Source organism: Bos taurus, chromosome 23, assembly GCF_002263795.3.
Source record: "Bos taurus isolate L1 Dominette 01449 registration number 42190680 breed Hereford chromosome 23, ARS-UCD2.0, whole genome shotgun sequence".
Taxonomy (NCBI): Eukaryota; Metazoa; Chordata; class Mammalia; order Artiodactyla; family Bovidae; genus Bos; species Bos taurus.
This window is the reverse complement of record NC_037350.1, coordinates 48088860-48102899: the sequence shown is the minus strand read 5'-3', so window position 1 is coordinate 48102899 and position 14040 is coordinate 48088860. Positions and strand designations below refer to the sequence as shown.

The 14040-nt window shown below is 47.9% G+C and overlaps 1 protein-coding gene across 7 annotated transcripts in view; it reads left to right on the top strand.

The window, feature by feature from the left end:
• The window catches only part of RREB1 (ras responsive element binding protein 1), a 166905-nt gene that overhangs the window by 112378 nt on the left and 40487 nt on the right, over positions 1-14040 (top strand). For all 7 annotated transcript variants that reach the window (XM_059880701.1, XM_059880703.1, XM_010818623.4 and 4 more), the window contains exons 5-6: positions 1563-1652; positions 2721-2884. In XM_059880701.1, coding sequence (XP_059736684.1) covers positions 1563-1652; positions 2721-2884 — 254 coding nt within the window. The remainder of the gene's footprint in view (positions 1-1562; positions 1653-2720; positions 2885-14040) is intronic.

Genomic DNA, 14040 nt, shown 5'->3' with positions numbered 1-14040 from the left:
CACGCAGGCCCCTGTGCTGGGAGTGTGGAGTCAGACCCCCAGGGAAGAAGCCCCCAGAACTGCTTTTTAATACACATTGTTGCTAATCTAATAATTGAACAAAAACACCCCAGAGACAGAGTCTGGGCCAGCCCGGAGGCATCCCGCAGTGCCAGGCGAGGGCCCTCAGCCTGTTGCTAGTGCTTTCTGTCTGGTGGTTCTCGGCCAGCTGCATCCTGACCGGAGAACACCTGCCTCCCGGCGTGCACACACCTTCTGCCTCTGGGAGGGGTAGAGGCGGATAATGACCGAGTGAGGCTGCAGGGCTGGAGTTTTTTGTTTGTTTGTTTTTTAATTGTCTCTGGGTTAATATACTTCCTTAAAATACGTATCTGTGATTTTTTTTAATAAGAGAGTGAAGATGTGTAGCGTACTTACTTCTCAGACCCAAGGAGAGAAGGCGTGCGTGACCTACCAGGGGGCTTGTTCACCTCTGAGCAGCGAGAGGGGCCTCCCGTGGGAGCTGAGGACAAGACCCCCTCGTGCGTCCACTCCACCCCGCATGGTGCACGGGGCCATCTGTCTCTATGGTTTTCAGGGTGGCTTTTATTTTATCATCATCATCTCTCATGAGCCAGCCACAAGGGTGTTTGCTTTCTGTGCCTTGGGGTCAATCCTTTCTGGGTCAGACTTGTGTCGCCTAGTGGTTAGGGCATGGGCTCTGAGCAGCTGGCCTGAGTGTTAATCCTGGCTCTGGTTTGGGGCAGGTTACTTGCCTCTGTGTACCCGTTTCCTCATCCCGAAAATGGGATCTGTAACAGTGGCCATTTCTAATGGTTGTGTGAAAAAAACCACCATTTCACGTGTGCATAGTAACTGTTTAATAATTGGTATTATTCACAAGGAACAGAAATTCAGTTGAATGAGTGCAAGTAAAAAGACGGCTGTTGAAAATGCCTGAGGGTCCAGCCCCAAAGCTGGCTCCCTCCCTTCCTCACACTTCGTTACCATTTATGAGCAGTGGTGGGCAGGTGCTCCAGCCATAAAGTGTCCCACTGATTCCCCACTGGGCACCCAGGTGGGCACTGGGGCCTTCCACCCTCAGGAGGGTGGGGTTTTGTCATGAGAACTCCATTCCCTTTCATGTATCTTGGGGGCTCAAGACCAGGCAGAAACAAGTGACTGGAGCCTGGGTCAGACTTGGGGAGGAGTACAGCCCTGTTCTAGCTCAGCTGTGACTTGACGCTTAATTTTTCACTGTCCCCGATGATTCACTAAGTGGTGTCTAACGAGAACACTGCCGTTTATCGAGCACTCGCCCCTGAACCGAGCACTGTGCTCGTGCCTTCTGTGAGCTCTTTGACTTACTCCTCATCGTAGCGTGACGCCGTGGATGCTATGGCTTTCCCCATTTTATAACTGAGGAAATGGAGGGCAGACAAGCTCACACCCAGCCAGGCTCCAGAGCCCATGCTCTCAGCTGCTCTGTTGCTGCAGCTCATGAGACACAGGTGTGTGTAACACACATGCGAGGCATCAGTTCACTGTGGGTTGCAGCGGATGCTTTTATCCTCTCTTTTCAGGAGACGAAAGAGGAGAAGTCTTCCTACAACTGCCCCCTGTGCGAGAAGGTCTGCACCACCCAGCACCAGCTAACCATGCACATTCGCCAGGTCAGCTAACGCTCCTGTGTTTTTGTTTCACATAGCTCTTCGTTAAGAGGGGAGGCGACTTTTTATCTTAATGGATGAACTGTGGCTGTTTAATTTAAATGTAATACCCTGAGAATTTTGAGGCGCGGCTATGAGACAGTTTTCGTGTGTCCGTGTTACTGTGACAGAGTCCCAGGGCACATGGAACACCTTTTCAGAATTCAGCAAACATCTAGCTAACCGATCACAAATAACAGACTTCTCATCATACGTGAACCAGACTCTTCACAGCACAGAGATTGTAGATGTAGATCCCGATTATCTGCGCTGCTGTAAACTTACATCATGCAGCAGGGAGTTCCCTTGATTTGGGATCTCTTTTGGCTCTTCTTCTTTATTAGGAGATTTGTCCTTCTCCCTTGCCTGCTGTGGATGGTTCATGAGATAGTACTGACCCCAGAACGGTGAAGGACTGACAGTAGTCACATCATAAGTGGTGCTGAGTAATAGCACCGTTTAGTAACTTGGGCTCGGACAGAGATGTTCCTTCGTAACACGTTTCAGAGGCTGGAACCCTAAGCCGGGCGGGTCTCAGCTCTCTTCTCTGACACTAGACTGAGGCGTCAGAGGCCGGAACCCTAAGCCGGGCGGGTCTCAGTTCTCTCTCTGACACTAGACCGAGGCATCAAGCAGAAGAACTCAGTGAGGCCTGTCCTCGCGTTTGCCGCATAGCTCAGTCTTCCTGCTCACGTTCGTTTTTGTGGTCAGTTCATCTACATGTGCCTCTGAAAAAGACCCGCAAAGACCCCACCTTCATTTTGAGCCTGGCGGAAGAAGTGCTCGTCATTCCTGGAACACGGAAACGGAAGAGCGAACCAAAGATTTGTCTCTGGTCCCGATGGATTTTGATATTCGGGAAGACATTTAAAATGAAACAAAAAAACAGCCAAGAAGCATTGCTGGTGTTTTAATACACGTGTGTGTGTGTGCTTATATGTGCGTGTATTTGTGAAGCTCTGAACTTACCCTCCCGATTGCGGAGTCTTGACCCGTCCCCCTCGGTGATGCTGTGATCCTTGCTTTCCGCAGCACAACACGGACACGGGCGGGGCCGACCACTCGTGCAGCATCTGCGGGAAGTCGCTGAGCTCGGCCAGCTCCCTGGACCGGCACATGCTGGTGCACTCCGGGGAGAGGCCCTACAAGTGCACCGTGTGCGGGCAGTCCTTCACCACCAACGGGAACATGCACAGGTGGGTGCGGGTGGCCCGCGTCCGCAGCCTGGAGCCCGCAGGGGGCTGACCGAAAGCAGAGTGGCCTTCCGGCCGTCTTGCCCAAAGGCAACAGGAGGGCCGCTCCTGTGTGGAGAAGCCAGCGCTGGTTTTGTCTGCCTGCCTGTACCGTCTCCACTGTGTCAGAGGTGTCTGCTCCTGGGAGCCAGCGATACCTAGGCTTGGTCTGTGGCTGATGGGGGCATCCTCAGGGTGACCCTCGGCCAGTCGGAGTGTCTTTGCTGAGATACGGAGGTGGGCAGCTGATCAGACGCAGAGAAACCCTAGAGGATTAGCGTAGTAACCCTTGCCTTTTAAAACCATTTGCATCTGCCTACGGATTCCCTGCAGGGCGAAACGTTTCTGGAGCATCGAATAAATAGTTAAGTGGGCTGGAGAGCTTCAGGATAAGATAGGATAAAATGAAGGGAAAAATCTGATAAATGTCAGGAATTTACTTCCTGAGGGAGAAGGAGGCTTGCTCTGAAGTGGGAGAAAGCTCAGTGGTGGGCATATTAAAAATACTGTGGGAGGAACCAATGGAAAATATTCTTAATAGAAAGAGGACTTAGGATTTAGGGGTCAGAACAAACTTGTCTTCTTTTTTTACACAAATATTTTAGGAACCTTGGAAATCTAGGAAAACATTTTAAAGGGACCCAAATTTCACCTTCTCAAAAAATCAGGCTGTTTTTATTTTTCCATATTCCATTTTAAGCATTATATTGATTTCTTTTAAAAAGTTGGCTAACTTTGTTTTACATGTGTATTTCAAAAGAAAAGTTTGCATAGTTGTGAAATTGGTATTTTATCATATGTAAGTACTCAAATGAGACGGTCCCATTTATTCTACGTAAAATTATGACCCCCTGATGGTGTACTGGTGTGGTGGTATACACACTGGTATGGTGGTAAACTTATGGATTTTTGGAATTAGGTCCTGATTTCAAATCTCACCTCTGCTACTTACAAGTTTTCCATCCTTGAGCAAGTTGCATAACCTTGGTACCTGACTTTGCTCCTTTTTAAATTGAAATTTTTGATAGTATTCACTTCGTTGGACTAGGATGGGGATTAGAAGATAATGAGTTCAGCACATGGTTGGCAGGCAACCAGTGTTACTTATTATTGTTATTTGCATTTCTGAGTAACTCAATAATTTGAATCCTATGGATGTCTCAGTCTGAATTCCTTGAAGCAGGATAGAGTATGATGCTGTGGAATGTATCAGTATATTAAAGGATTTTGATGAAGGGTGTTGCTGCTGCTGCTGCTAAGTTGCTTCAGTCGTGTCTGACTCTGTGTGTGCAACCCCATAGACTGCAGCCCACCAGGCTCCCCCGTCCCTGGGATTCTCCAGGCAAGAACACTGGAGTGGGTTGCCATTTCCTTCTCCAGTACGTGAAAGTGAAGTCGCTCAGTCGTATCCGACTCTTAGCGACCCCATGGACTGCAGCCTACCAGGCTCCTCCATCCATGGGATTTTCCAGGCAAGAGTACTGGAGTGGGGTGCCATTGCCTTCTCCGTGAAAGGTGTTACCTTTTTATATATATATACATAATTTCCTATTCTTTTTGCCCCTCATCTCCTAAGAATGTTTATTTTAATTTTTTAGCTTCTGGGCTTCCCAAGTGGCTCAGTGGTAAAGAATCTGCCTGCCATGCAGGAGACATAGGGTCGATCCCTGGGTCAGGAAGATCCCCTGGAGAAGGAAATAGCAACCCACCCCAGTATTCTTGCCTGGGAAATCCCATGGACAGAGGAGCCGGCCGGGCTACAGTCCATGGGGTCTCAAAGAAGTCAGACGTGACTTAGAGACTAAACAGCAATAATTTTTAGCTTTAGCTTTTTGCTTCCACATTAGCCTGTTAGTATCATTTTGCCTTCTGTGTGCCATTTGTTTTGTTTTGCTTGCTCTCTTTTATTCCTCCTGCTTAAAAATAAATTCTTTGTTCTTCTGTATCAAAATCTAATCCTGGAAGTATTACTTTCTCAGGCAATTTCCTCGCTTTCTCCTACCCCATTTGAGGGCACTTTGATTGTCCCAGAAGGAAGCCCACAGCCACTCGCAGTGGCTTCTCCTTACTTCCCACCCTCGAGCCCTGCTTCCCCGGTGCCTTCGCCTTCTGTGGACTTCTCATGGAATGTGCAGGCTTTCCTAACCAACTTCTCTCACTTAGCTTTAACGCTTTAAACAAACATTCATCAATGTTGTAGCATCTTTTTTCTTGTCATGTAACAATCCATTGTAGGGCCATACCACATTTTATTCACCTCTTCATCAGTCAGCAGACATTTGAGTGGTTTTGTTTTTTGGCCCTTACAAGTAATGCTGCTGTGAACATTCTTGTACTGGTTATGTGTGGACATGTGTTTCTGTTTCCCTTGGGTAGCCACTGAGGAGGGGAATTGCGGGGTCATGTTTAACATTTTGGGAAATAGCCACGCTGTTTCCCAGAGGAGCTGCATCATTTTGCACTCCCACCAGCAGTGTGTGAGGACTGCAGTCTTACACACCCTTGCCCACACTGGTTATTGTCAGTCTTCTTCATGACAGCCACCCCACCAGGTGTGAAGTGCAGCCCCATGAGTCCATAATTTCGATGTTTTCACATTTACGTCTACACCTCATTTTAAGTTGACATTTGTGTAGAGTGTAAGGAAGGAATCCAGGTTCAGCCTTTTGTACTGTTTGTTTAAAACCTTTTCTTTCTCCACTGAATTGTCTTAGCACCCTTATCAATATTCAGTTACCCATAAACATAAGGATTTCCATCTGTGCTGCCAGATCTCTTCCATTGGTCTGTGTGTCTCTCCCAAGGCCTAACATGGCCTTGATTACTGTGGCTCTGGGTGAGTTTGGAAATTGGGAGATGCGAATCTCTGAACTTAGTTCTCTCCCTGGATTGTTTTGGATATTCCGGGTTGCTTGCATTTCTTTGAGGTAATTACGAGCCACATAGAGTGAGGTGTGAAATATTCTGTCGTCCTCCTCTCTGTTTTGGAAGAGTTCGTGAAGAGTTGATATTAATTCCTTTCATGTAAATATGTGGTAGAATTCATCGGCAAAGCCATCCGGGCTTTTATTCCCGAGAGGTTTGTATAGGACTAATCCAGGTCCTTTGCTTGAGATGGGTCTCGTCACGTTCTCTGTTTCTTCTCGGAGTCAGTTCCCGTAGTTGCGACTTTTGCAGGAGCTCGGCCATCTCATGGACGTTATCTGCTTCGTTGGCGTATGGTTGTCCTTAGTGTCTCCTTGCAGTCCTCCTTATTCTGTAAGGTCAGTAACGTCTCCTCTTTCCTTCCTGATGTTAGTAATTTGAGTCTTTTCAGTTTTTTTCCGTAGTCAATCTAGCTGAACATTTAACAATTTTATTGGTCGTCTCGTCAGAGAAACAGGTGTTTCCCAGGTGGCGCTAGTGATAAAGAACCCGACTGCCAACGCACAGACGTAAAAGACTTTCCACCCCTGGGTCGGGAAGACCCCCTGGAGGAGGGCATGGCAGTCCACTCCAGCGTTCTTGCCTGGAGAATCCCACGGACAGAGGAGCCTGGCAGGCTACAGCCAGTGGGTTGCAATGAGTCGGACAGTAGTGAAGTGACTTAGCATTAAAAGAAGTAACTTTTCAGTTTGTTGATTTATTTTCCTCTGTTGCTTTTCTGTTCTCTATTTTTAAAATTTTCCGCTCTAAGCATGACTGTTTCTCTCCTGTTTGCTCTGAGTTTAGCTTGCTCATCTCTTTCTAGTGTTTCAGGTAGAAGACTATTCGAGAATGTTTTTATGACAGGTATTTACAGCTGTAAATATTTCTTTAAACATAGCTTTCATAACATTCCATAAATCTTTGTATGTTGTATTTTCCTTTTCATTCATCTCAAAGTATTTTCTAATTTTTCTGTGATTTTTCCATTGGTTATTTAGGAGTATATTTGATTTCACATATTTACAACTTTCTTTGTATTACTAATTTTGAACTTCATTGCATTGTTAATTGAAGAAAGCTTTCCATGATTTCAATTTTTTTTCCCTTTAATTTATTGAGGCTAGGTTTATGGCTGAGCACATGGTCTATCCTGGAGAACGTCTTGTGTTGTTGAGAAGGGCGTGTGTTCTTGCTGTTGTTGGGTGGAGTGTTTTTTAGCAGTACTGTCAGTTCCAGCTGATTTATACATCGTCCTTCTGTTTCCTCATAGATCTTTGTTTATCTTCATGTGCTCTTACCTGCAAGGTTTGTACAGTTATCATCCCATTTTGCAGATGAGGAAGCTTGCTTAGGATCAAAGTCAGTGCCAAGGTTTGAACATAGGCTGTCAGGCTTAGAGGCCATGAGAAATAATTGATACAGTTTTTTGTATATTAGAAAAAATATATGTCACTTTGTATATTAGAAAAAAGCACTCTTTCAAGCTTTACCCTCTTTCAAAATAATTTCCAGTAGTAAAACATTTTCGATGTTAAACTATTTGAGCCATCCAACTAGCATAGTCCACTCTATTTGGTGAGCCTGAAATCACTTTCTATTGATTTTTATAAGGTGGAGCTAGTGGTAAAGAACCCACCTGCCAATACAGGAGATATAACAGACACGGGTTTGATTCCAGGGTCAGGAAGATCCCCTGGAGGAGGGCGTGGCAGCCCACCCCAGTATTGTTGCCTGGAGAATCCCATGGACAGAGGAGCCTGGCGGGCTGCAGTCCATGGGCTTTTAAAGAGTCTGCCATGACTGAAGCAACTTAGCATGCGTGTGTTCTTAAAAATTATATTGAATTTTTTCTAGACCAACCATTGATATTACCCTGAGATTCTCATCTATGTAAATTACTGTTTATGAGTATTTTTCTTCTAAAGCAGAAATTTTTTATTTTGTGTTGATTTTATTTTGTGCTAATTTTTTATTTTGTGCTGATTTTATTGTGTGTGTCATCTTGATTTACAGGAGAGGACTAATTGTTGGGAACTGAATTCTAGTTTTACTTCTGCAGAACTTTTCAGAAATCTCTGATTTTTCTGTACTTCACCAAAGTGGCATGGTAAAACCTCACGTAGAACTTGCACTCAAGTGCAGTGTTTGTGAAAGCGTTGTGAAGGCTTGCAGCGACCTGGGGAATGTCCTGGCTGAAGGGTGTTTCTGAGTTTGTGTTTTCAGAGCTGACGGCATCCTGTGATAATCTCTGAGCGGCATGCACTCCTCGCTGTGTGACCCTGGCAGGTTAACTGACCTCTCTGTATCTTGGTTACTTCATCCGTAAAAGGCAGTGATGTCTGTACCGATGGGAGCGGAGATTCAGTGGGAATTGACTGTGGGAATTAGCACATGCAGTGCGCATAGGATAATGTCAGCTCATTAGTGCTTCACTAAGGTTGCATGTGCTACTGAAGTAAGCACAGCGGCTGGCTGACTAGTCGTAAGATGCCAGAAAATAAATGAAGAGGTTTTTTCTGTTTTTGCTATCCTAAACCTATAACTTAAATTTTAAAGAATTTACTTAGGATATTTGAGCTTATTACACTCCTTTTTTGTCTTTGCTGCAGAAAATTGCAAACCATGGGTTAAAAAGAACATTTGGTGTTTGGTAATCAGTCACAGTCATCACCACCTTCGTTTGTTGGTGAAACTGTACTTTTGGGGGGAAAAAATTATAAAAATGTGAAAACACTTACAAAAATGTGCCAGAGAGAGCAGAAGTAGATTCATTGGTCCGGTGGATCTGTTCCAGATCTGATGCCGGGATGGTGAGCTGTGGTCTCTCCTGGACATGTATCTATCTATGTTACATTCGTCAGGACCCAGAGCTGCTCTGGGACTGAAAAGACAGTGCGCCCCCTGGTTCTGATGAGTCGCATCCTTGCTTGACTTTCCTAGCCTGGGAGGAAGTCAGTGGGCTGTGTGTTTGCTTCTCAGGACCAAAGCTCTGTTTCTCATTTGCCTTCCGCGGCCGTCCTGCCGCTCCCCGAGGTCGCCGCAGCATCTGGGCCAGGAGAGCCGGGGACTCCCCAGTGGGGGCTCCGGAGCCCAGGCGGAGGCCGGGCGTGTACAGCCTGGACTCCCGCCCCTGTCCCTGCTCTGCCTTGTTCTAACCCGTCCTGGGCCCCCTTTCCTGCGCCAGCCTCCTATGACACAGCTCCTTGCTGTGTCCTCCCCTCGGGGGTGCAGATTCGGTAAGACCCCTGCCGAAACATGAGCCCCCATGGTGTGGATCTCTAGATCCAGAGTGCCAAGCCCTGACTCGCCAGGGCTGGTCTGGGAACTCGTAGTACCCCTGCCATCGGCCTCCTGCTCACCCCGTTCCTGAGGTCGTCCACACGCACACTCGTGCTGCACCAGCCTCCATGTGCCCTTTCCCCTGGATAAGCCCCACCTTCCCCGGATTTAGAGCTGAGCAGCCGTGGAGGAGGCAGATCTGGGCTCCACCCCGGACTCTGGCTGCTTCAGCACCCAGAGGGGCTCATCCATCTCACAGCACGGACCCCTGGAACTCCGCCCTTTTCAGTTCAGTTTCCTCTTAGCTAATTTTAATGAGGCGCCCTTTGCAGCCACCCTCTGTCTAAAGGCAAGTCACTCTGTCTCCTTCAGCCACTCGTACTCGTATGAGAGTGTGTTTGTTATCATTTATTAGGTTAATCGACCTTTTTGTAGTTTCTTTTACCTTAGTTTTATGAGAGGACCATCACCTTGTAGTCAACCCTTTAGAAATATCATATTAATAAAAAGAAAAATAAACCGCTGAATCAGCAGGTTAAATTATGTGTCGTCATGTTGATAGTTGCCCTGTAGCTCAGGTACAGCCCATAACTTACTATAATTTCATTCCAGGAAATGCATTTAAATTATTTTTAAAGTAGTTGTATATCTGGTAAACAGGGAGACTGGAGTGATACAGATTCCAGCTTATTTTAAAGAAGTTTCGGGGGAGACTGTCTCAATTTATTACCATATCTGGGACGGTTTTTCAAGTTACCACTTCCCTGTCTGCGGATTCTCATGTTTTTGAGGTTTGAAAATCCTTTATCCCAAACCTTTCGAACCACAGCTTAGTTCCTGAGCAGACTAATAGGTTGCCATCGCAGTGCAAAACAGGTATCACGGAAACATTGCTGCAGCTCCAGCTTTGAACTTCCCAGAACTCTTTATCAGTTGCTCCCATGTTGAAATTTTGGATTGAGCAGTGCTTGTCTTCCAAAACAAACTTGGGAAACTGAGCCAGAGCACGCCCTCTGGGAGAGCTCAGTGTAGGAAAAAGGGCACTGAGCTTTGCAATGTGCAAAAACTTTCCGGAAAGTGCTGGACAGCAGAGCTGTGAAGAAGCGATGATGCTTGAAAGAGAGAATGGCAACAAGTCTCCTCTGGAAAGAATCAGACCTCTGAGACGGGGATTTTCCTTTTGCAGCTATAATGGCCTCGGAACATAGGAAATCAATTTCTCCTTTGCTCCTCATCTTACAAACTGTAGACCTTTAAGCTGTAGAGAGAGTCTCGGAGTCCTTGTCATGTTAGGGACACACAGGAGGGAGACGCTGGCGGGAGCACGCTTTCCCGACTTCCCCGTTGTTGAGAGGGGAGTGCAGAAAGAGCAGGCTGTGTCCTTAGCCCTGCGTGCAGAAGGTAGAGGTGAGGCGGGGACGCCCCTGGAGTGTCAGTCATCCGGTTGCCTCGCTCTCCTGCTGCCGTGGACATGCCTGAGTCCATCCCTCCCCACAGGAGACAGGCCGGGGACGCCCCCACATCATGGGCCGTCTTCAGGAACAGAGGCTTCTGTGTTCCTATTATGCTGGAAGAGAACATTGGCCGCACAGAAATGTGACCTGCTCCGTGACAGATGAGAGCGCGGAGGCTCTGAATTTAGCACGGCACTCTCAGCCGCTCAGGAGCAGCCAGGCCTCGGCCTCTGCTGCTGCGCTGGGGCTGAGAGTCTGCGCTGCGCTGGGGTCGGAACAGGTGGCTGGCACTGAAGGTGGGAGGAGCGGAGACCAGGCCGCATGTCAGGAGGGTTGCTTCTGTACCCTCCGGGTCCAGCAAGAGGAAGCGCCCTGTGAAAAGTAGCCATGGTGATGGTCAGGTGCCTGGGGGCACGCTCTCTCTGGCCTCATGCCTGCCCCTTCTCAGGAGTGGAGGTGCGCATGCGGGGCTCGGCCCGCCCCACCTGGAAACGAGTCTCAGTCACGGGTGCCTGCTCCCCGGTCCCTGTGAGGGAAGAAGGAGGCATCAGGAGGAGGTCACTGTAGGATGAGAGTCTGGGGGTCCCCCTACCCAGGACTATGTGAGCGTTTTGTTTTCTTGAGAATATTCCTATTAAAAAGCAGGGGGAAAATGCTAACACAGTTCTTACCTGTAACTTAGTGTTCCCTTCCCCAGAGGGAAAACGCCTTTCGGGGGCGCTCAGGAGCCTTTCCACTCTCGGGTGCCCTTAGAAGATGATGTACGTGGCAGCCCTCTGAAGACTGAGGGCTTTGTGTGAAAGGTTTTAACTTCGTCGCCTGTGCAGTCAGCACAACCGTGTGACTGAGCTGCACGCGTGGCCCTCAGCTCTGGCGGCTGTCCTGTGAAGAGTTGGTTGTTCCGTGATAGTACTTGGTTACAAGGCGGTTTCAGTATATTTAGGACTCTCTACTGGAATGGGCATACTTCTGGTACAGTTTTAAAGGCCTTTTCTATTATGAAAGTGGAAACTTTTTTTTCTCTTTAACCAGGAAAAAAAAGTCATTGAAGTGTATTACCCCATTCCTTGATCATTCCACTTAACATGCTTTTCCCTCTCTTGGAAGTCTGTGTTATTAAGAGGCCCAGAACTTTCCCCTTGAGAGTGAACATTTATAAGTCCGTTTATCACAGCAGAATGTCTTAAGTTACCACTTTTCCCCAATAGCTTTATTAATCTTTCACCAAATGGTTTATTGTTTGATTATACTTAAACGTTTTCAGCCTCTCTTTACATCTCGTTGGCTGGAATTGAAATTTGTACGCTTTTATTTCAACTTCAGTTGAAACTTTCATTGTTGAAATAAAGGCAGCCTCTCTGTGGGTCCCCCGAGAGTTCTTCCTTCCTCTCTGGCTGAGGCTGGTAAGGATGCTCCTCAGAACGGGGACAGGGGCCTCCATCCCTTCGTCTGTAACGGGGGTGGTGCTTTGCTCGGAGAAGTTGTTCTTACGAGGATTAAATGCTGTAATACATACCGACACCTCTGGCTCACGTCAAATATTCAGCAGATGGTAGTTTGCTTCCTCTCTCTTCTCCCCAAGGAAAGTTTAACCCACTAGTCCCTCCTCTGTGACAGTGAGCACGAGTATTTACAAAACCGAGAGAACAGACCCTGTGCCCTTTGACCTTGAGGATTGCAGGCTGCGTCCCAAGGACGCGACAGCGTGAGCACAGGATTTCTTGTTCCTGTATCCTCTCTGAGTTGTGCACAGCCTCATCGCTATTTGCAGACTTCCAGTTCGTTGTTGTTCTTTTTTTGAACTGCTTGTTCTGTGGTGTTTGTACATTTTTCACTTGGATGTGCACTTGCTGTTGGCGATCATCTGCAGTCCTTTGCAAAACTCTTACTGTACATTTGAGAAGTCTGCACGTGGTAGAAAGCTACCACTCTTCTCTGAGAAAAAGAACAGGTGGCAGGAATTTGTCATAGGATTTTATTCCTCCTGTGAGACACCAAGTATAAGGAAATGGCAGAGCGACCCCTTCAACTCCTCCAGCAGAGCTTATTTGATTTTTTGAAAGGATATTTGAAAAATGTCTCTCAGTTTGATTCTGCCTTTTCTTCTGAAGGACCAGCTTAAGTCCCCATACGCTGGAGAGAGTTTGTTCACAGGACCGTCCCAGCACGGGCAGGTGGTAAACACCAGCCAAGCGTTTCTTTCTTTGCATCACTGTTTCTCACATTTATGATCTGCTTCCTAATTAAATTGTCTCCTACCATTTGGCCGACTGGATGCTGAGGTTTACAACTTAGCTTGTCTTCTGTTCTGGCAGAGGTGGTGTTTGTCTCTTAGTTTGTGTTGGGGATTAAGCAGACGCAGAAGAAACGTTGGGTGCAGGTGGTACGGTGTCTTGACCTATCTTGTCTAAACATTTCGGAAGCTCGGTTGCACCAGGTAAAAGTGGCGAATGGCATCAAAATCTGGAGCATCCTTGCTTGCCCACACTTGAGCGGCCTGGCAGTTGTGCCTGGTGGAAGTCAGGTCACGGGTGGCAAGGCCCTGGAACAGGATGCGGCGTGGGGAGGCGGCCTCGGCTCCCTTCTCTCACACACGCCCCCCTCACCTGACAGCCAGGAACTTTGAGCCGAGTCTGTGTCCCATTCAGTTTGATAACCGTGAAAGCAGCAAAGCGAGGAGGGCAGAGGAAGAGAGGGAGCCAGCCTTAGATCACAAACTTAAACCTGCAGGGCGCTGGCTGTAGGCCACTCAGCACGTCCTGCTTTATACCTCGCATTTTTCCACCTTTGTTTAAATATTCAACTTGTCCAACCTGTTTGGGCTGAACAAGCCGGTGCTAGCAGACATCGAAACTGTCAACGTTTTTTTTTGATTTGTTAAGGAAGGTGATTAGCAGCAAATTTTACACTCCCTCCTCCCCCCCCCCCCCCCCCCCCCCCCGCAAAAAAAATAAAAGAGTGAATGAGCAACACAGAAGTCCTAGCACGGGTGTCTACCACACAAGATCCCACTTGTGGCGGGGGTGTGCATGCACACCTTCCTCCTCCTCGATGGCCTTTCTCCTCTGCTTCCTGCAGGACTCCGGGCTGATGGAGAGCTCGTTGGCCTTCAGCCGGGAGAGAGTGTTTCCTTAAACCAGAGATGCGGTTGCGTAATGGGTCACTGGGACGCAGCAGCTGCTCTCCAGCTTTGCTCTTGGCTTCTGTAACCCAGCGCCCTTGGGAGGCCTGCCCATTTTGCAGGCGGGATGACTGAGGTCTGCGACGGCTCAGGGTTCAGCCGAGGGCACAGGCACACCTGGACCCTCCTTCCCCACAGCATGTCACGTGGTCCATTGTGTTGCCCCCGGCGAGTCTTCATTCTGCTCAGATGCAGGGCCGTAAGCCTCACTCAGGGGCAGGGCTGTGTGGTCTAGTTGGTGTTCCCAGGTAAGGCTCATCTGTGGAGCCCTGTTCATTTTCTCTGTGTCTCGCCGGCCC